Raw genomic sequence first — 24487 nt, 5'->3', positions numbered from 1 at the left:
AAAAAAAAACAAAAAAAAAACAAAAACAAAGAAACCTCATTCAAGTGTATCAAAATTTAGTTTGGACTAAACCTATATTGGGTAGTTTAGGCATAAATTTAGGGTCGGGCCTTAGGCACAAATTTTAGGGTTAAGGCTGGATTGACCTTAAACCAAGCCCAACCCACCCAATTACATTTCTACAACTCTACGTATTGATAGTCACTATAAACCGTAAGTAGTTAAAAGTAGGAATTATTGGTAAAGGAACTATCCCAATCAAACTCATTTATGTGAAATTACAAAAATAAAATAAAAATAAAAAAAGAAACTCAATATGCGAAAGCATGCAGACACCACATAGTATGGTGAGGCCAATGGGCCTCATGTGCACCCTGCTTTATCCCCCTTGAGTCCCCTAATTGTAATCAAGGATAAAGTATCGGTATCGAGTATCATATTGGACAACTTGGATACAGATACGAATACGCTTTGGAAACGCATGGATATAGAGAATACATTACTAATACTAAATTTAAGGTCAAACAGCCATAAATAATGTATAAATATATAAGAAATATATATTTAATGGTGAACATAAAAATATATTATAATTAATACCAAAATGCACAAATATCATACAATGCATTAATTAAGAGTCCAAGATGAACTTATTTTATTTATCCTAATTATTATATCAATTATTTTCTATTTTACTATTTTTATATTTTAACATTAACAAAAAGTTAACCAAATATTAAATTCTCAAATATAAATTAAATTATCATTTAAAAATTTATAAAAATATATAATTTTAACTTAAAATATATAAAATTGTTTAAAATTTCTAAGATATATATCATATGCAAATTCATAATTTTTAATTATTAAAATAATTATTTCATTATTTTTTGTATAATCTTTTTTAAATTAAAAATCATTTTTTCATATAAATGTAAATTAGTGGATTTGATAAATTCAATTTAAAATTATATTCTTGAATATTTTGCAAACAAATTTTTATTTTTTGTAAATAATAAATATGTTGTCATTTGATGTAAATTAAAATATTAATTAATAATTATAAAAATATATAAAAATGGTAAGATATATATCATGTGCAAATTTATAAATATTAGGTTGTAAGGTAATTATTCTACTATTAATATTTTATTTGTATAAATTACCTTAGATTAAAATAATCTTTTGATGTAAATATATTTTTTTGGTACTCCTTTTGATGTAAATATAGAATTGATAGATTATTTATTCCATTTGCTTATAAATACTAACTTTAAATATTATTTATTTTAATTTTTAATTGGGATTGTTAAATATAAATATTGATTATTTATTTGGATAGACATTAGTAAAAATTGTGTTATTTCGTTAAATATCACAACGCATGGCATGGCGAAGTCGTTTGACAAAGAGCTTAAGGTTTTCGGCACCACGTGCGCAATGTTCCGGGTTTAAATCACTCTATTAGTAGTGTTTGCATTTTTAATCAAAGACGTTGTGTATTGGTCGGTATCGGTGTATATCGACTGATACAATGCGATACGAAATGATATGCACTCGTATCGATCCAATACACGCCATTTACAGGATAAGTTATTCGTAATGTATCTTGAAGAAATGGGGTTTAACCTTTTTTCCTGTCGGACAAATAACTCCCTGAAGGGATCCTATATTTCGTTATATTTATATTTATTATATTTATATTCATTATTATAATAAAATAATATTAATTTATAAATATAAAATATAAATAATAATATGGCCTTAAATCCTTTTGTAATGTGTAAGAACTAAGAAGTAATAGAGAGAGAGATTGCCAACGTCGCAATTACACATTTCATGGTTGTTGTTGCTCCCAGTCATTAAACCACACAAGGCCGGTAGTAGGTGAGACTGTGATCCCCGCATTTATGAATGTTGATCCTTCCAAAAACATAAAAGATAAAAGAACCCTCACTTCACAAAAAAGGGAAGATCTAGAGAGAGAGAGAGAACACCAGAGCAAAATCAAACCCAAGTCATTCTCTATGAAGATGCTCTACTTGGCTTTGCTTTTCTTAGAAGCCCATCTCATAGTTTCCAATGGAATTGACGTTTTAGGGTCTAAATCATTGAGAGACGACGAAATTGAGGCATTGGTAAGCAGTTCTTGCCCGGGGAAGATCGGTGAATGCCTCTGGGCGACGAAGGCGGAGGAGGAGATGGACTCAGAGGCTAATCGGAGAGTTCTGATGATGCAGAAGAGGTATATCAGCTACGACTCACTGAAGCTAGACACAGTTCCCTGCCCAAGACTCGGGTCTTCCTACTACAACTGTCCACCAATGGGAAAAGTCAATCCTTACAATAGAGGGTGCGAAGTCATCACTGGTTGTGCTAGAGACATCAGGGACATCAAATCTTAGCAGTTGTGATATCCAGAAGGAAATGGAGATGGTGAGATCTTCTTGCCTCCGAATTTGATGATCGATCCTTCGGTTTTCAGGTTTTCCTTTGTGCATCCAAAGACCCATGTCGTCATTCCTGTATTCCCCATAACCAGATATGATGAGTTTGTTGTTAAAATCATTCTCTATGGTAAACCCATTTTATGGCATAGATGTGGTAGAACAAAGCTGTCGTGCCCTTTATAACTACTGTTGAACCAGTCACTGGTTATTTAGTTTGTGTTTGGTACCGTTAATTGCTGTTTCTAGTTGAAACCTTTTGGGTTTATCAATACAAAATTACTGATTCTGCTTGAAAAGTCAATTTGATGTTTCAATCATAAACGTCAATGATCAGTCCCAGACATGCTTTTTCCTAGATCAAGTGACATTTTTCACCAATTTGTATCAAAACGTTTCAGGTAAAAACAGCAATGATACAGAACATAACCTTGATTGGCCAAAGGAATCTTGTCGCAAATTTAAGTCTTGTTTAGATTGTTCAGTTAGTGACTTAGTTCCCGGTTCTAATGAGTGTATCTCCTTTTTATTTGTCTGTGACTCTACACATTGGATGGATTTCTTATGATGTAGTAAGTTGCGTGTCTCTGTGGATTAGGCTTAACCAGAAAGGATTTTGCTGTGTATAATTCATATCAAACTAGGGCCGGGGAAATAAATCCCCATTTAATATCAGTTAAGGCTCAGCCTACCAAACCCGAAGTTCCAACTGGATGGGGCTACTGTGTGTAGACTAAAGGTATATACATTTATATACATCTATTATAAGTCAAGTTTAGAAAACCACTAACACAGAGTGAGAGAGGACCACAAATAACGCCATCTTTGGGAGTGTTTAACTTAAAAATAATTGCTTAAAAACAAGTATTTTTTAGAATAAGCACTTATTTGTATTTGGCATCCAACTTTCAAGTGCTTATTTTTTAAGATAAGCACTTATTTTATATTAAACATTTGGTATAGTCCTTTTCTCTAATAAGCACTTTGACTATTTTGTCCTTCATTTTCTTTTAAATTTTCAAAATACTCTTTGAAAGCATTTTTATTAAATTACTTTTATAAAAACAATTTTATGAAAGCACTTTTATAAAAACACTTTCATAAAAGTACTTTTATAAAAGCATTTTATGAAAGTACTTTTATAAAAGCATTTTATGAAAGTACTTTTATAAAAGCATTTTATGAAAGTACTTTCATAAAATTACTTTTATGAAAGCACTTTTACAAAAGCACTTTTATAAAAGTAATTTCTTAAAAGTACTTTTGTGAAAAAAGCACTTTCATAGTACTTTCCTAAAAGTACTTCCATAAAAGTGCTTTTGTAAAAGTGCTATTATAAAAGTGCTTTCATAAAAGTACTTTCTTAAAAGTGCTTTCGTAAAAGTACTTTTATAAATATGCTTTTATAAAAGTACTATAAAAGTGCTTTCATAAAAGTGCTTATATAAAATTCAACTAGGGATAATTTTGGAAGAAAAAAATTGGATAAGTGTGTATTGTATAAGCACTTAAAAAAACTAGAAATTTAGGTTTAAAAAATAAGTCCTTATTTTTAAAATAAACATTTATTCCGGGCTTATTTCCCAAATACCAATAAGTGCTTAATGCCCCAAATAAGCACTTATTTTAAGCACTTCCAAACATGGCCTAAGTCAGATTATATCCGACTTGAATCCAAATTCGATTAAGTAAGAGCTGGATACAATATTTATATTATATCATCAATTTTTTATTACAATTCAAATCAAATTCAATATTTGATAAGATATTTGAATTCAAATTTGAGTCATAATATTGAAAATCGAATAGATTCTTTTAAATTCACATTGGTTGGACTTCTTACCGAATTGGACTGGATATATTGTTTACCGAATCCATCCGCAGTTTATGTAAGCATTTGCAAATTTGGTAGATAAAGTTCCCATACAGGGCCAATCCAATCTCATATGATTAGGCGGTTGGCTTAAAGTTGAGAACCTCATGTTGAACACCAGGTTGGGTTTGGATTAGGGATGAGCATGGGTTTGTTTGATTTGGTTCTAAGGCAGAACCTGGAACCTACCTTGTTCAAGTGTTGATTGTAGGTCTACTCGTGGAACCTATTCTTTCTTTACTCCCCCCACCCCCAACACCTCCCAAAAATATTGTTGTTTGCAAACTTGTTTTTCGATAATAATAATAATACATAGTTAGAAACTTGTAATACCATTATTGACTAAATCGAGTAATTTAATCTTAGATTATCACAATATATATATATATATATATATATATATATATATATATATATATATATATATATATATATTCAAACAAATTTTACCTTTTCTGGTTAAGCCTAATCCAAATGTTAAATTGAAGAAAAATAATTAAATCACTTAAGTGACTTAATGGTTAAGTGAGACCATGATTTCTGTAACCATGAGTGTTTGGGTTCAAATTTTTATACCCTAAAAGTATTTTGAGATTTATTTCAAGACATGTTGGATTCTACCAATGTTAACCAAATTGGATCCCACCAAGGCCAAACAAGGTCAGTTTGGATAGGGTAAAACCCTAGAGCCAAGGTGGAGGTTGGTTTGGGATTAGTTCCTTTTGGTTCCGAGTAGAACCTACGCATTTGCTAACCCCTAGTTAGGATTGAGGTTTTAACGTACATCAAGTTGCGACGGTTGGAATACGATTACATGTGCCACTCGAGTTACAACATTAAGAGGTTTGGTTTGTGGTTGTATTCATGTTTCAATTGGTTCATGAGCACAACTATTTTCATGTGATTACTAGCAAAATGGTCTATTTTTGAACACAACATTTTATAGGTTTCTCAACCAAAAAGACGTGTTTTTTTTTATGCATGAGCATGACATGAAAGTTATGTGTTGTCTAACACACTAATATAACTTGTCATGATGTCTCTATTTGATGATGACCATACAATTAAATGTAGATAGTGAAATTACATTTATACATCAATCACACAATCAATGCCCACATATATATCATGGTTGAAAAAATGAACCATAAAAAAACAACCTCTTTTGCATTTTGTGGTTCCACAAAAAAATATTATTTTCAAAAAATGATTGGTACGATATTGAACCATACCATCCTTTTTTAGAACCATGAACGGAACTACTATTGTAACCAAAGATTCTTTTCCTCTGTGCACAATCTCTAAGCTTGTTTTCTAAGAAGGGCAACAAGGTTAAAACTATGTGGGTCTCTGAAACCCTTTCCACCATTCAGTTTATTCTTGCAACAATTAGCCTAACTGACCCAGTGATTTTTTTTTTTTTTTTGTTGAGTTTCCATTTTTCCAGCAAAAATTTCATTGGAATTTTGAGAACACTTCACAAATTGTTTTTGGGAGTAGGAAACAGGAGATAGTGTAGGAAGGAATGGCAGCTACTACCGATTGTAGTAACACCCCCTTGCGTGCTTGGGATAGCAGGAGTTTTTGTCAAATTTTTGTTTTGTTCTCTATTCTTTCTACTAGATACCCAAATAGAGACTTTTTTGATCTCCCAATTGCTATGTGCAAACCCAGATAAATAGCTAGGTTTTCTACCCTCTTCATCCCCAAAGATCTTGCTAATAACTTTTAAAGCCTAGGGTATAAATTTAAACTGAAAAAGTCTTCAGATTTGGCTAATTTTACCTACTGCCTTGAAGCCTGTTCATAATCATGGATAGCTTCCAAGAGAATTTGTCCTTCAGCTGGACTTGCACTAATGAATAAATAATCGTCATCTGCAAAAATTAAGTGTGAGATCACAGGGAAATCTTTGTTTAGTTTAATGCCTGAGAGCCGATTAGAAATCACCATATTATTCAACTTTGCATATAAGACTTCTAAGACTAGCAGAAAAAGATAAGGAGATAAAGCCTAGGGACTTCCTTGCGTTCATCTGAAATAGGGCATCCTTTATTTTCTCACCGGAAATTTCCTTTTCTAAAGCCTCTCTATCCTCCTCATCCAACTTTGGATCCACATTGGCTAGATAGTCCTCCAAATTTCTTGAGTTTGAGCTCTTAAAAATCTCCTTGAAATACTCAGTTAAAGTTCCTTACACTTCTGTTTTTTCAACTCAATCCCCTTGCTAATTTTTAATTCTGATTATTCTATTCCCAGCCCTTCTCTTTTGAGTTGTTGAATGGAAGTATTTGGTGTTTCTATCTCCATTTGTTAGCCATGGTCCTAGATTTTTTATGCCAAATATTTCCTCCCTTTTTAACAATTCATCTAAATCCTTCCTTAACTTTTTAAGGTTTTCCATATTTACATCATCTTGGTTCTTCCCCTCTTCTTTTGTTAATTTTCCCTAATCTCCATTATTTTAACATGAATGTTTCCGAAGACTTCCTTGTTCCACTTTTTCAGATGCTTTTCCACATTATTTCTTAAAACAGCCTGTCTAGACCCCGAAGGATTAATGCTCCAGCTTTCTTCCACTAATTTTGCACAGATTTCAAACATTTCTTCACATCTAAAAGGCCTTCTCTTCCACCTTTGTCTACCCTCAGTACTTATACAGATTGGAGCATGATCTGACCCTAAAGAATAGAGGACTCTACATTTAGCTTCCTTGAATAAATCTGCCCAGATGTTATTATACAAAGCACTATCTAGTTTTGCTCTGATTAGACCTCCCTTATCTCTCTTATTTGACCACGTAAAGAAAGGGGCGTGGCTCTTCAGTTCTTGCAAACCACAATCACTTATCAATTGTCTGTTTCTCTACAAATACCCCTTATTACACATTTTCCCTCCTTCCTTTTCATCTTGGAAGAAAATTAGATAAACAAAGCCATGGTTCTTTTACTAAACCAACAAGCCTTTTTCCATTTTGAGAGGAAACTCAATCTAGAAGACATCTTTGGCACTCCATATATGAAAGCACAACTCCATGTATTCCCCATTTCATCCTTAATCCTAGTGTGGATGAAGTTTTTATGTTCATATTCAACTTCGAACAAAGCTATCACCCCACTCAAGACCCTGGAATTCACACCCCAACATTTCCAATTTTTCAAAAAAAAAATTAACTTCTTCCTTGATAGAAGCAAAGAAGTCTTTGTTTCCATTAAGAAAAAAATTTCTAGTTGACAATTTGTCAAAAAGAGGGTCCAAGGGGTGGAAAAGTTTGTTGGCTACCAGAGAAGTCCTAAGATATGGGGTTTGTTGGGCAGTAAACAATGGGGAATATATTAAAATCTGGGAAGATCTATGGCTACCTCGAGTTCCTAGATTCAGAGATCAAGGCCCAAAACCCCATGGGAGAATATTACTATGGTTAAATACCTGATAGCCCCTGGTGGAAGGACCTGGAATGAAGAGACCATCAGATTAAATCACTGAGTTAATTTTAGAAAATATTCTAGGAATTCCCTTAGCTAAGGGAGCTTGGCAAGACAAGCTAATTTGGACTCTAGATGAGAATGGGTGCTTCACAGTGAAGTTAGCCTATCACGAAGCAAAATGTCTGAATCAAAATTCTGGGTGGGAATTGGAAAATGAAGGAGAGAATAACAAGGTTTTAAAAAAATGTCATTGGGAAGCTATATGGGTAATGAAATTATATCCAAAATTAAAAATCTTTTTGTGTAAGTGTTGCTGGAATGCGTTAGCAATTAAAGAAAACTTAAAAGAAAAGGAAGATAGATGTATCAGAGGTTTGACCCATCTATTCCAAAGAAGTCGAATCTATAGCACATGCGCTGCTCTTCTATGACCATGCCGAAGCCAAAGCCATATGGTATGCTAGTCCCTTAAATCTGAAACAGAGAATTATAATGATTCTGTATCATTTGGTGAATGGTTTGCTTTGTTCCCCAGTTCATAAACAATCCAGAGAACCTACTTTTTGGTCTCCTCCCAAGTGAAGGGGTGATAAAAATCAATATAGATGGAAACTTTTTGGCAAGAGGTGTTGGGTTTAGAGCGGTTGCCAGGGATAACAGAGGGAAAGTGATAGCAACATTTTTTGGGAATTGCAATGTGATCTCTCCAGCCCAAGCTGAAGCAATAGAAGCATGTCAAGGTTTGAAGTTGGTAGCCATCTTAGGGATGAGTGGTTTTTGATGGAAAGTGATTGCTAATCTTAGTTTATGCGGTGAACAAAGGAAAAGTCTCTTTGGCAAAGGATGCAACGTTTATGGTGCACGATATTCTGAATATCATTAAAGAGAAAAATATCACTTTTGTTTTTGTAAATAGATCTGCAAACTCGATGGCCCATAGCCTTGCTACTAAGGGTCTGAAAGAATCTGGATTGTATGTGCAGGCTCTCTTGGAATGGATTTCAAGAACTAGCTTTGAAGGACTTGTGTTCTGGTGTTAGTTTTACCAACAAAAAATAAATAAATAAATTATTACTGTGTAACCATGAATACTTGGGTTCAAATTTTTACACCCTAAAAGTATTTTGGGATTTATTTCATGGCATGTTCAATATACCTGTCAATCAAAGTACACTCCACCGAGGCCAATCAAGGTCAGTTTGGATATATAGGGTAAACCCTAGAGCCTAGGTGGGGGTCGGTTTGAGGTTAGTTCCTTTTGGTTCCAAGTAGAACCTACGAATTTGCTAACCCCTACTTAGGATTGAGGTTTTAATACATCAAGTTGATTCAGGTTGTGATGGTTGGGATATGATTAAATGTGCCACTCGAGTTACATCATTAAGGCTTAGTTTGGAAGGAGTACAAATGCAAATTCGTAGAGTGCAAAACCTTGTATTTTGTATTATTTTGTATGTATTTGCACTGTACATATTTGTATTTGTATTCCTTCCAAACTGAGCCTAAGGGATTTTGTTTGTGGTCGTGTTCCTGTTTCAATTGGTTCATGAGCACAAGTATTTTCATGTGATTACTAACAAAATGGTCTGTTTTTGAACACAACATTTTATGGCTTTCTAAACCAAAAGGCATGGTTTTCTAATGCATGAGCATGACATGAATGTTATGTGGTGTCTCAAGCACTAATATGACTTGTCATAATGTCTCTATTTAACGATGACCATACAATTAAAGTAGATAGTGAATTTACATTTACACATGAATCATATTTTCAGTGCCCACGTATCATGCTTCCAAAAATGAACCATGAACAAAACAACCTCTTTTGCATTTTGTGGTTCCATGAAAAAAAATATTATTTTCAAAAACTGATTGCTATGGTATTAAACCATACTATCCTTTTTTAAACTGAACTACTATTGAAAGTGGGAATGAGACCATAGATTTCTTGGACTTTTTCTTTACAAAAATACACCTTTTTGAATTTAGTGTCTCTATCAAGACGGTAGGAAATGTAATTTGAATACTACATTCTAATTCATTATATTTCCTTTCATTGAGTCCCATATTTAAGATATCAATTCCCATTCTCTCTCATTAAAACCTATCTTTAATGTATTTTTATTTTTCATCATTAGTTTCACTATTTAAATCCATGTACGATAATTTTAAGAGTATAAAAATCTATATTTATAAGATCAACCTAAAAATAAAGCCATTCCTTTTCTAATGGTCCGTTTGGCTGCCGGGAAATAGTGGGATGAGAAAGGAAAATTTTATTTTCTCATTTTTTGTCACTATGTTTGTTTTCTGAGATCTACTATCCTACAAAATCTGGTTCCAGTGTTTGGTTGATGAGAGTTGGTAGATCCAAGAGCAGATTTGCAAGAGAAGTTTATGTTGTTAGGACAAATAAATCATGAAAAATTAAATTCATGTTAGATCTTTAACAAAACACTTTTGGTTTAGTATATCTATATAGGGCTTTATAGCAACAAAACAAAAAAAAGTTTTAGATTTGGCAACCCAATAGAAAAGGATTAGCAAATGGAGAAAATATGGGAAGAAGATGAGGATGAAAACTGCCCTTCATAGAAGATGAGGATGAGAACTCTAGTCTCCAGAGACGAACATGTGCTCCTTGTCCACTAAGCACTCAAAACACATGGAAGGAAAAACGTTCTTGATTAAAAAAAGGCAAAAAAAAAAACATGAATGATGTGTGAAACAAAATCCTGTCTCTTTGCCATCTGAGAAGATGAAGACAAGGTTACCTTCGCCAGAGAAGACAAAGATAATATTTTGTCTCCTTGTCGTCTGAGATCTGAGATCGAAGTTGATGAAGGAAGAGAAGGGTACCAAATAGCATAAAAGGGGATGTGAGAACTTACTAGAGGCCGTAAACCTCACTGGAGATGAAAGATAAGGTGGTCGGAGTTTGGACCATTGTAGAGGTGGGAGATGAGGACAATCCACCCTCGATAAAATTTTCTCACACTCATTGTGCAACTTTCGTTTCTCACTGGGGTCGCACCTATTTAGTGAGACCCCACATCCATTATTTTGAGAATACCACTCCAAGACCCTTTTGTTATCCCTCACCCTAAGCTAACAAAAAATGTTGACTGGGTCTCTTGGAAATATACAATAGAGCCTATGGTAGCACATGCACAAGGTCCCTTGGAGGGAGAATGTAGGGCCCTACTAAGATTGAGGAGGATCATACCTTCAAGGGCTGACAAAGGAAAGGGAAAACTAAAAGAGGCTTTGGAAGAGGATAAGATGAAGGAAGAGGAAGCAAAGGAGGATAAATAATTTTGAAGAGCTATTGAGAAATCTAAGTACAATGTAATGAACCAGTTGGCAAAGGTACCTACTTAGATATCCATTTTGGGTCTTCTCTTGACTTCTGACCATCATCGTCTAGAAACCATGGAAGTATTCAGAAGGTTCCATGTCCTTCCTAGCATATAGCCAGAGACGTTGGCGCATATTGTTAGTTAGGGGTGCAACTTGGGTGGGCCCAGCCTGAGCCCAAACCTACCCAACCTGGAATTTTGCATGGGCTAGGCTTGGATTTTCGGTCATCGGGCTAGGATCGGGCCCAAGAAGTTGGGATTTCTTAGTTTTCAAGTTGGGCACGAGCCTAACCCTTAGGTAGCCCGAACCCTGACCGAGCTTGGCCCAATTATGTACATTTATACATATACGTGTATATATGTAAATGTTGCATACATATTTCTATATGTAACATTTGTATAGATATTTTGGATACATATTTACATACATACATATATTTACAAAAATACATTTATATATGTATAATTTTAGAATGGGTTCATTGACCAACTCGAGCCTGGCACAAGCCCGAGCCCAACCCAAGTGCATCAAATTATAGGGCGGACTGGGCTCGGGTTGGAAAAATCGGGCTTGACCTCGTGCTCGAGTCGGACTTAGGCTTTAAGCCCAAATTTTAGGGCCAGGCCTGGGTTGACCATAAACCCAACCCAACCCGCCCAACTTGCACCCCTATGGTTAGTATGATTCTCGCTCTGAGGACTATTATTTTCATTGATGATTAGATCCCTATAGATGACACCTCTCACAATTTGCCTTTGTACATCATGGTGACATGTAGAGGAATGAGAATTCCCTCAATGTTGGTTGATACGAGATCTGGTTTAAATGTTTGCACCCAAGGTACATTACATGCCTTAGGCCTTGGAGAGAGGGATATAGTGAAGCGGTTAATAACCATCAAAGCGTTTGACAATTTTGTCCAATTGAACTTGGGGGATATCAATTTTGATGTCACCATTAGGTAAAATCACTTATTAGGTTAACTTCCAAGTGCTCGACATCAACGCTTCCTTCACTTTGTTGCTAGGGCAACCTTGGTTGCATATGGCTGGGGCAGTTCCTTGATCTCTGCATCAAAGATTGAAATTTGTTTATGAAAATGAGCTAATTACTATTTTAGGGGACAACCAAATTACACCAACAGGAGAATCTTTAGTGTAGCATATGGAGGAGGGTAGTGGATATTATTCTTTCTAGTTTGAAGAAGTTAACTCAATTGAGAAGGTAAGGAGAGAACATGAAGCAAGTAAGGAGTTGGCCCCGCACCTAAGACTACTCACATAATTCTTTAACTTTTCCACCAACAAAATTCTTACCATTGTCAAAGATGATTTCTTGTGGAACCCCATACCTGGCGATGATATAATTTCGAATGAACTACATTGTCTTCCTCATTATAGGTTGGGTAATAGTCATGGCTTCTACCCACTTAGTAAAGTAGTCAATAGCCACCAAAACCAATTTATGTCCATTGAAAGCGGGTTGTAGGGGTCCTACCATGTCCATGCCCCAAACAAAGAAAGGCCAAGGAGATGTAAAACAATACAATTCAGATGGTGGTGCATTGATCTTGTTACTGAACACCTGACAAACATGGCACTTTTTGATATGTTGGCAACAGTTTTCATCCATTGTCATACAAAAGAAACCCATTTGGAGGAGTTTCTTAGCTAGCATATTCCCATTTATGTGGGGCCCATAGATTCCACCATGCACTTCTTTTACCTTTTCTGTGCTTTTATTTCATCCAGACACCTCAATCGAGGTAAACTTGGGGGCGTCTTGTACGAGATTCCTTAAGATAAAATAAATTGGCTAGCCAACCATACCCGGGCCCTTTGATCCTTGACTTCTGCTCCTTCAGGTAAAGTCTAATGGTCTAATGTCCTAAGAAGTTCTTGATGCTATAGAACTAGGTTATCCATCAAGTGTCTCTTCATCTTTTATGAGGATGTGCACTTTATGCCTATATGCGGGTTCAATGTCCTTATACAAATCGATAGACTTGACTTCATCCTCTTCTAAAAACCTCATGGCTGACCCTAAAGCTGCCAAGGCATCAATAAAATGATTATCTTGGAGAGGCAAGTAGTTGAAGGTGACACTTCAAAAACTCTTCAGTATTTTTCAAAGTTAATTATAATAGACAAACATCCGATAATCCCAGACCTCCCGATCACCCCAGGCTTGGTTGATGACCAAGAAGGAATCTCCATAAACAATCTCTTTGACACCCCAATCTTTTTCCATATAGAGTACCCTTAAGAAGGCCTCCCACTCACATGTATTGTTAGTGTTAGCAAAAGGATAGATCAAACCATCTAGATGTACAAGAATGATACTTGCTCCCCAACCATTTATGTTAGTGGATCCATTAAAAAAAGTATTCCATTTCCTACTAATTTAGCCTCGAACTTTTAGGATGCATTCATTTGGGAAATCAATCACCATAGATTCATAATTAGTAGAGGGGCTTTCAACCAAATATTATGCTATGGCCTGAGCTTTAATTGCCTTTTGGGTCACATATGTGATGTCAAATTCTGATATGAGCATGATCCATCTGGACACCCAACTGGTAATTGTTGGCCTCTCAAACAAATACTTCAAAGGGTCCATTCTAGATATGAGAAGGACTGGGTATGATAACGGATAGAGTCGCAGTTTCTGATAGGCCTAGGTAGGGCGAGGCAAGTCTTCTCCACCACTGTATAACAACACTCATAATCAGTGAACTTTTGGCTTAAGTAGTAAATAACCCTTTCTTTTCTTCTATTTTCTTCATGTTGTCCTAGTACACAACCCGCTAAATTCTCTTGGACTAATAGATACAAGAGAAGAGGATGACCTGGTGTCATCAGCATTAATATAGAAGGATGAACTAGATATTCCTTTATCTTAACAACTACAGCTTGGCACTTTTCATTCCAAACCCTAAGAGTACCATCCTTTCTAAGCAATTTGAAAATAGGTTCGTAGATAGGAGTTAGTTGTGTAATGAATCTACAAACATACTGAAAGCACTATAGGAAGCTCTGAATTTCTCCCTCTGTCCTAGGTGGTGTCATATCAATGATGGCCTTGGCCTTGGCATTGGCAAGATCTATTTTGATTCCTCTTCTGCTAACTTTAAATCCAAGCAACTTACTTGATTGGGTCCCAAAAATGCACTTCTGAGGATTAAGTTGAAGCTTGAAGTGTCTTAGTCTAACGAACAATTTATGGAGGCCTTGTAAATAATCTTCTATTCTTATGAACTTTGCTATCATATCATCCACATAAACCTCCATCTCTCTGTGGATCATGCCATGGAAAAGAGTGGTCATGGCTTGTTGATAAGTTGCCCTAGCATTTTTTTCCCAAAAGGCATCACCATGTAACAAAAGACTCCCCAAGGTGTAATAAAAGCAGTCTTCTCCTTGTTTACTTCATCCATCTTTATTGATTATATCTTGAAAATTCATCCATGAATGAGAACATTTTGCATCCGGTCAGGTCATCAACAAGAATGTCGATATTCGACGAAGGAAAATAATCCTTCATATTTGCCTTGTTGAGGTCCCAAAAATGAACACATACCCAAACCTTTCCATTCTTTTTTGGAACCGAAACAACATTGGCAAGCCATTCTAGATAAGTGGCTACCTCTATGAACCTTGCTTCAAACTACTTTTTAACTTTCTTTTAGATTTGAAGTGACCACTTCGGGTTAAGCTCGTAGAGCTTCTGTTTGACAGGCTTCACACCAAGTTAAGTGGAAATCTTGTGAACCAGTAAGTCTATATCTAAACCAATCATATCTTTGTAGGACCAAGCGAAGGTGTCACTATATTGAGGCTGAACCTAAATACCAACTCCCTAGCCTTGAGTGGACTGTTTCGTTCCTATTTCTTCTTTCCCAAACCTCTACTACAACTTCATTCTTCTCCTTATCATCCCTAGATGGACGGTGTGGTGGAAGAAGTGAACAAGAACATAGAGAAGATTTTGAAGAAAATGCCTCCTACTTGTAAGTCCTAGCAAGATACTTCCTATTAGCACCCGATTTTTTCTTGGCTCCCTCTCTAACCAACTTCTCACACTCCAAATGCCTGATTGAACCTTACTATCATCTTTTGAATAAGCTAAAACCCTAGGAAACAAAACCGTTTAATCTTAAATACCCTCAAATCCACCATTTAATCTTTAAGGTTCCCTTCTAATGGTCATAATTTTTCCACATCACCACACCCACCACATGATCAGACTCCATCACATGAAACAAAACCGTTTATCATCCAATCACACCAAATTTCAACCCTAAATTTATTGATTTTGCTACCCATCTATCAAAGATTTAATTTCAACGCATTCGACCCCATGACACTTCTTGAGCCAAAAACCTACGATCCACACGTTCTTGACGCGATTAAATCCTCCCAACAGCCTTGTAATTCAAATATATGCCATTCCACCAAAGTCCAACATAAAATCTCCTCATTAAACCATCCATCAAGCCATGAATCCATTTTGAGCTCCCTCATTGGCTGAGATACCCACTGCCCAAATTCCTATGATTTCAACATCTATAAAGACATCAAACATACCCATTAGACTCTTAATATCCCGATCAACCACCCATCGAATTTCAAATCCAAAAATACCCATTTTGTCTTTGGTTGAAAAAGATTCTGAATCGACTACTCTCATCATTCATTACTCTTAAAATTTTATATCTCGATCATGACACCACTCCAAAGCACATAAATCTCATCAAAACTTTCATCAACCACTTGATTGTCCACTTAGAAAATTTTAGACATAAAAATGTCCATTTTACCCTTCAAATGAAAAGATTCTAAATCAACCACTCTCATTGCTCACTACTCTCAAAATCATAGATCTCCATCACGACACCTCCCCTAAGATACTTAAACCTTCGCAAAACCTTCACCAACCACTTGATTGACCACCCGCCAAATCGACCACTTTTGTTGCTCGCTACTCCTGAAAATCTTAGATATTCATCATGATACTCCATCCAAGACCCCTAAACCCTACCAAAACATCCATCAACTTCCCAACCAACCGCTCATCCAATTTCAAACCTTAAAATACCCATTTTCCCTTCATCCAAAAGATTCCAAACCGATGATCCTCATTAGCCACCACTCTTGAAATCATAGATCTCCATCACGACACCTTCCCCGAGACACTCAAACTTTCCCAAAATTTTGAACCTTATTGGTCATGACTCTCCAAATCAAAGATTTTCATTTAGAAGCATAATCTAGGACCTTGAAGACCTACCCCAAAACCTTCATCAACCTCTTAATTAACCACCCATCCAATTTCATACCTCAAAATATCTATTTTGCCCTTCATCCAATAAGATTCCAAATAGATAATCCTCATTGGCCACCACTCTCCAAATCCAAGATCTTCATCGAGACATACCATCTAAGACCTTCAAAACCTATCAAAACCTTTTTTTAACCTCCCGATTTACCACTCATCCAAATTCAGACCCAAAAATTTTGATCTTAACCTTTGTATAAAAAGATTCCAAATTAACTACTCTCGTCACTCGTTACTCTTGAAACCTTAAACCTACATCGTGTTATTCCACCCAAGACCCCTTAACCGTACTAAAAACTTCATCAACCTTCTGATCAACCATCCACCCAATTTCGAACCTCAAAATACCCATTTTATTCCAATTCCAAACCAAATATCCTCATTGGCCGTCACACTCCAAACCCAAGATCTTCATCGAGATACTCCATCCAAGACTCCTAAACCATAACAAAAGTTCCATCAACCTCCTGACTGACCACCCATCCAATATCAGACCCAAAAATTTTGATCTTACCCTTCGTATTCCAAATTCACAAAGCTCGTCACTCGCTACTCCTGAAACCTTAGACCTCCATTGTGTTACTCCACCCAAGACCTCCAAACTATATCACAACCCCCATCGACCATCCATTAAATTTTAGACATCAAAATGGTTGTTTTACCCTTCATTTAAAAAGATTCCAAATTGAGCCCTCTTAGTAACCGTAATTATCCAAATCCAAAATTTCTATCACAACCCCCAACAACACTATTTGTCCCTTCATTTAAAAAGATTCCAAAATGTCTATCTCAGTAACTGCACATTCCATAATTTTGAAGCTTATTATTGTGAGTTTACATCTTGGCATAGTAGGAATTATATTTGTTCCTTAATATATAAAAAAAAAAATTGCATGTGTCACAACACAGTGCGACCGTTTTTTCATCCATTGTTTTTTCTATGATTAAACGTTTAGTATAACCCTTCCCCTGAGGATAGACAATTCCCTAGTGGTCAGGTAAGTGCATAATAGTAAAACCGCCCTATACTCGACAAAACTGATGTTGCACAGGAGCCTTTCTCCTCATCTCACCCTTATCCCTTTTCCAAACTCTACTTCAAAGCCTACCCTTAGCAAAAATCTTTGTGTGCTTATTTTTTGGGGTCTTTGTTATTTCATAACCTACTACCTCACAACAAAGAAGGGTAGCTATCAGCACCCGATTTTTGCTCAATTTGTTGCCTGAACTCTTACTTTACCTCAAATGACCGACTAGACCATTTCAATCTCTTTAAAACACTCAAAAACCTATAAAGCCTATATTGCAGCCCAGAAGCCTTCAGATCCACCATTATATCTATGTGATACCAATCCAATGGCCCCGATCAACTCCCATTTGCACCACAACCCTTAGATCAGACACCACCATTAAACTATAGACATACCAAAACACCCACCCATGAAATTTTAACTCAAGATTCCTCAGTTTACCCTTCCATCAAACTAAGACTCCTTTTTAAGCTTTCTTGTTAGCCTAAACACCCACAACCCAAATCCCCTTGATCCAAAAACATATGAACCAATCAGACCACATAATTGAACAATGAACACCCCAAAACACCCACCCGTAAGGTTTTAACCCAAGGTTCCTCCAATCATCCCTTAATCGAGCCAATGTTCCATCTTAAACACTCTTATTAACCCAAACTCATGATCACGATACTCTAGAACCAATTAGACATCACCATCAGACTTCGGACATCCTAAAATCTCTACTTGTAAAATTTAACCTAAAACTACTCTCACTTACCCTTTCATCACACCAAGATTCTATTTCAAAGTCTTATATTAACTGAATCAAGTCCATCCCAAATCTGTTTGATCCGTGCCTAGTTGCACTAATCCAACCCAAAAAATCAATCTAGAATGCCCAAAAACCTTACCCTACAAAACTTCACCCAAAACCACCCTCATTTGCCCTTTCATCTAAAAGATTCCTTTTCAAAGCTCTAGATTTACCGAATCCCTACCTATTTGATTCAGGCCTAGTTGATCCAATCTGACCCCATCATTTAATCCAAAATGACTAGAAACCCATCCCTGCAAAATTTTAACTAAAAGTACCCTCATTTGCCCCTTCAATTTAAAAGATTCCATTTTAGCCAATCTTGTTAACCCACAAATACAAAAACCATTGTGAACAACCAAAACTCATCTCAACCCTCCATTTTTTTACCCAAAATCCTATCCATCCATTAGGAACCTCAAATTGACCCCCTTAGACCTAATTGTACCAAAATACATTGGTTTCCCATAATTACCAAATGACCCCTTGGACCCTTCAAAATTACATTGTGCCCTAATATAAAGCTAAACCTAACTTTCCTATTTGAAAAAAATTGATTTAAAGTTTACTGTTCATTGTCTCCAAGGACTGACCTTGGCGTCATCCACACCCGAACTTCGTTGTTAGCTCGGTGGCCACAAGATAAGGTGTCAAGCAACCCTTAGTAGGTGAGAGATGGCCATGGAGGTTATACTCCAAGACCACCACCCTCTGAGGACCCTTGTGAGCATCACATGTTCATAGGTCTTTCCGTAGGGCAGGCATCGACAATGACCCTTTTGTAGGTTCACCTACGGAAACCTTGTTAACAACTTCTCCTTTCGTAGGCTTATGCTTACTAGGAATTCCTCGTTGAAGACCAACAGTTGCAATGATCTATCTCCATCATGATGAAATTTTTAAAGATTACTCGGGCATGGCCAGGGCTATAGACTCGTTGAATACATCAATGTAGTGTGTGTGTGGCCAAAACATTTAAGGGTGTGATAGACTTGTTATTGCCTTAAACTTACATGGCCTAAGCGGCCATAGTCCCTTTAGTTAGCTGGCCATGGAGGGTGCCTCTGCATAACTACTTAGTAGGTTGAGGACCAACCTCTCTTTCCTCTCACTCTCTCTCTCTCCTTCTCTCTTTCCCTACTCGTCCACTATTCTTTTCAGTCTTTCTCCCCTCCCATTTCCACTATTATTTGTTCTCCCGATGATGGAAACAATCATTTCTTGGTGAATAGACTGTTGTAGCTGTCATTGGAACCTCTCTTTCCAATATGTTGAAGAAGTGTATCTCTTTGAGTTCGTCTTGCTTTTAATAGTCTTTTGGACGCATCCTAGGAAGGTTGTTCTCATTGAAGACAATATACCATCGACTGAAAAGGATCAAAGCTCCCCTATTCCACTGGTTGAGTGTAGTCCAAAATCAAATCACGTAAATTTTGACCCGCGTTGTTCTTTTTTTCCTTCTTTGCTCAGAATCATTCCTCTTTATTTATGTGTTTGTTGGTGATGAAGCTCATGCCGAACCAGATCCTAAAGAGTAATTAACACTAACTCGGTCCTGTTACAACCCCTTCATCTGTCTCTTTCTTGTTATTGTGAGCCCCGAATCATCTGCATCCTGTTTATTTTTAGATTGTTTTTTTTCTCTTAAGATCATGCTGTTGATTGACAATGATAATATGGTCATCCATATTTGTTCTATCCTACTCTATATTTTCTCTTTATTGAAGACTAAGATCAATCAGTGGTTTATCATTCTTGTTGTGCTCAATACCTGTATAAGCTCAGCATGCTCTGTTTATGTTTAGTTTCGAATGCCTTGCTATGCTTTTGGAGGAAGGATTTAATAATCACCAATTACAACCTCCACTGAGGGGCAATCTAAGAACTGCATTTATGTACGAATTGGCAACAATGCATTGTGGCCAAAAAAGACTACCAGTGTGGGTTTTTGGATCACTAGAGCTCCCTCCATCTTCAACAAGATGTGCATATGTAAAAAATGTAAGTAACAAAAAGGGAGGGGAGAGTCAATTACAAGGAGTGTGACTGAATTAAAAGGAAATAATAGTAAAAGGTATAAAAAAGAAAAGATACCAAAAAAATAAAAATAGTGTGTAATAAGAGGCTTGACAAACTCGGATGTTTAACTTAGCAAATATACATGGCTGCCAAAATAGGGAATGAAAAGAAGGGATAGGATAACAGAGTGAAGTCCTAATAAAGAAGATGATAAAATAAAGGGATTTTTGGACTGCAATCCCCCTTAGAAATTGAATTTGCAGCCCCTTTCTAGTCTACTAGTAGCCCCCCTATAAACCACATCCTACCCATGAATTTGGCATCAATCCACGGGTAGGATTCATTCCACCCCTAATCTAGTAGTAGCTCCACTTAGGGGTGGATTGAACGGTAAAAATCCCTAAAGTAAAAGGAAGGAAAAAATAAAAATAAATAAATGATAAAAAAGATATAGAAGCAAATGAAATAAAGATAAGAGAAAATTTTTATTAAAATAAGATAAACCCAGGGAATAATAAAGCAATGAACATAGAAATAGGGTTTTATAAGAAACCACAAAAAAATAAAAAATGAAATATAGAAAATACAACAAAAACATGTGAATAAATAGACAAAAATAAATGAAAAAAGAGGAAAGTAAAAAATAAAAAAATAATAATAAGAAAAATAAAAATATATAAGAAAAACAAAAAATAATAAAAAATAAAATGAAAATAAAATAAAGTTGATAGATATGCCTTTATGCTGATTTGTACTTGGTTGTGCCTAACCCCTTCCCTCTCTTATCCAAATCTTGCCTAGGTTGGTCAGACCTATTCCTTTATTTTTGTGAGTTTGTGTTTGTTTGAGATGTCATGTGAGCCCTTCCTATTGGACCCAGGAGAGGGGTGCCTAACCCTTCCCTTTCCTATCCAAATCTTGCCTAGGTTGGTCAGACCTATTCCTTTGGTTATTTGGAGACATTATGTAAACCAAAGCAATTTTAATGAAAATTAACATAGAGGGCCCACCACCTTCTAAATGATGGGTGACGACTCCGTTTCAGTCCAAGTAAGTCATTTTCCAAAGCTCGCAGTCATGATAAAGTTCTTGAATTAGGATAAAATGTATCTAATGAGTGGACTCGATTCGGAATCCTTTTATATAATGGATATTTTTGGGTCTAAAATTCGATGGGTGGTCAATCGAGAGGTTTAGGAAGGTAATGGTAGGGTTCAAGTGTCTTAGGAGGTGTGTTGCCATTGAGATCTTGAATTAAGAGAGTGGCACCCAATGAAAATGCTTGATTTGGAATCTTTTTATATGAGGAGTAAAACATGTTTTTTTTGGGGTCTAAATTTCTATGAATGGTAAGGAGACTTAGGAAAGTATTGGTAAGATTTGGGGGTCTTAGAAGTTGTATCATGATGAAGATCTATAATTTGAATAATTATGACTAATAAGGATGGTCAATTCAAAATCTTTTTCTATGAAGTGTAAAATGGGTAATTTTGGGTCTAAATTTTGGTATATTGTTGATCAATAGGTTCAAAAAAGGTGTTGGTAGGGTTTTTGAGTTTCGGGAGGCGTACCACAATGGAGATCTTGAATTAGGAGTGTGGCAACCAAATGTGAGCACTCGATTTAGAATCTTCTATGTGAGGTAAAATAGATACTTTTGGGTCTAAAATTTGGTGGATGGTCAATCAGGAGGTTTAGGAAGGTAATAGTAAGGTTTGGGGTCATGAGAAAAGTGTCATGAAGTTGATCTTGAATTAGGATATTAGTGGCCAATAAGGATAGTCAAATTGGATTCTTTTTATATAGGGGAAAATGGGAATTTTGAGGTTTGAAATTCAGTAGATAATCAATTAGGAGGTTTAGGAAGGTAATGGTAAGGTTTGGAGGTCTTGGAAGGTGGGCCACGATGGAGATCTTGAATTAGGAGAGTGGTAGCCAATAAGTATAGTCGATTTGTAATCTTTTTGTATGATGGGAAAAATGTGTATTTTTGGGTCTAAATTTTGGTGGGTGGTCGATCAAGAGGTTTAAGAAGTTAATGGTAAGGTTTGTAGGTCTTGAAAGGTGTGTCGTAATGGAGATCTTGAATCAGGAGTGTGGTGACCAATGAGGATAGTCGATTTAAAATCTTTTTCGTACGGGGTAAAATGAGAATTTTGGTCTGAAATTTGATGGATAGGTATCTAGTATGTTTGGAGTCTAATTGGAGTATCTGATGGCTTTAGAGGTATTAGAATCAATCATAGGAATCTATGTTGGGGGTATTTCGGCCAATGAGGTAGTAGGAATATGGGTATATGGGACTGGTGAAAGGGTTTGATTGCATTTGGGATGTGAAGATTGTAGGTTCTAAACTCAAGAAGTGTCATAGTGTTAGATTCATCGAGATGATTGCATTTGGGATGTGAAGATTGCAATTTCTATTTCATGTGTTAGAGTCTAATTGTGTGACAGGTGTGGTGATATGACACAATCGTGACATTTAGAAGGGAATCTTGTAGATTTGATGATGGATTTAAGGGTATTTCATTTGAGATTTCGTATCTTGGGGTTTTGATGTGTTCTAGAGAGAATGGTGAAGTCTAATCGGGCATCAAAGTGTGAGAAGAGGGTTAAAGTGGGGAGCAAGCAAAAATTGGATGCTAACACCACTGTAACTAAACCTTTACTTAGCATAGTTAGACCTTTCCTTAATGTAGTTAGATCTTTACACAACACAACTAAACCTTTCCTCAGTGCAACCAGACCTTTCCTAAGCACAATTAGACCTCTCCTTAGTACAACTAGACCTTGCCTCAACATAGCTAAACCTTTCCTCGCTACAGCTAGACCTTTCCTCAACGTAGCTAGACTCTTTCCCAATGTAGCTAAACCATTCCTCAACACAACTAGACATGTCCCCAGTGTACCTAAACTTTACTTGCACTTTGGTATTGTAGGCACCTGATTTTTGCTTAGCTCACTGCTTGAACCTCTAATTCACCCAAACACCTGATCAGACCCTTCCAACCTCTCCAAAACACCCAAAACTCAGAAAACCCAAATTTCACCCCGAGAGCCCTTAGATCCACCGTTAAACCAGCTGGATACCTATCCGATGGCCCCGATCAACCCTCACTTATACCTCAACCATTAGATCAGACACAACCATCAAACCCGAAACATCCCAAAACACCTACCCATGAAATTTGAACTCAAAATTCCTTTGCTCGGTCCATCAAACAAAGATTCCATTTCGATCGTTCCCGCACCCACAACTCATATCCACTTGATCCGAACACATCTAAACCAATCAAGCCTTTCCAATCACCCCAGAATACCAAAAAACCCTACTTAGATAATTTCAACCCAAAACTGCCTTTATTTTCTCCTTCATCGAACATAGATTCCATTCCGAGGCTCCACATTAGCCGAATCAAGCCCTTTCTAAATCTACTTAATCTGGGCCTAGTTGGGCCAATCTGTCCCCACCAATCAACACGGAATGTCTGAAAACCCCACCCTACAAAATTTCAGTCAAAAATTCCCTCGTTAACCCTTCCATCCAAAAAGATTTCATTTCGTCCTATCCTGTTAGACCTCACGCCTTATTGTTAACCCAGAATCACCCATTATTGACCCAAGAATCTAGAAAATGGCCCAAAAATGACGCCTCATTTAACCTAAAGGATTGAGAGATAAAGGAGGGAGAGACTATTCATTGTCTCCTCCACTCGAACCAGCGGCGGGAACAGGCAAGAAAACCCTCTTTGTCATGTATTTTTACTCGTTACCCTCCCTTCTTCCCTCTCCTTTCTCCATCTTCCCTCTCTTTCCTCTTTTCCCCTCCTCCTGCATCGACCATCAAACCCAACCAGAGTACACTTGCATTCGAACAGAGCACCTGCAGCGTCGATCTCAACTTGGCCAGACAACCCAGGTTTCACTGAAATCTGGAAGTAGATCATTATTTGCTCTCATGCTTTCATTTTCATATTCTGGCTTCTTATTTATTATCTATGCATGGTCGAAGAATGAGGGAAATGAGAAGCCGATTATCTGTTCTAATTTAGTTATGTTCCTGATAGTCTTTTCTATTTCCGATAGTTTCTGATAGTCCTTTCTCTATTTCTAAGAATTTCTTCTCTCATCCGTTCTGATAGTTTTTGTTAGTTATTCGCTCCTCTGTTAGTTTTAATTTTCTTATTTCGTCTTCC

At 36.4% G+C, this 24487-nt stretch overlaps 1 protein-coding gene across 1 annotated transcript; it reads left to right on the top strand.

Annotated features, from left to right (window-relative positions):
• The first annotated feature begins 2033 nt into the window (after nt 1–2033).
• On the top strand, nt 2034–2405 carry LOC148801273 (protein RALF-like 24). The gene has a single exon (XM_088900373.1). It carries the CDS (start codon nt 2034–2036, stop codon nt 2403–2405), a length of 372 nt encoding a protein of 123 aa, XP_088756499.1.
• The last annotated feature ends 22082 nt before the right edge of the window (nt 2406–24487 follow it).

Source organism: Nelumbo nucifera, chromosome 3 (assembly GCF_055504915.1).
Source record: "Nelumbo nucifera cultivar China Antique chromosome 3, China Antique-T2T, whole genome shotgun sequence".
NCBI lineage: Eukaryota > Viridiplantae > Streptophyta > Magnoliopsida > Proteales > Nelumbonaceae > Nelumbo > Nelumbo nucifera.
The sequence above is the reverse complement of the archived record's forward strand: the minus strand, read 5'-3'. Positions and strand labels throughout refer to the sequence as shown.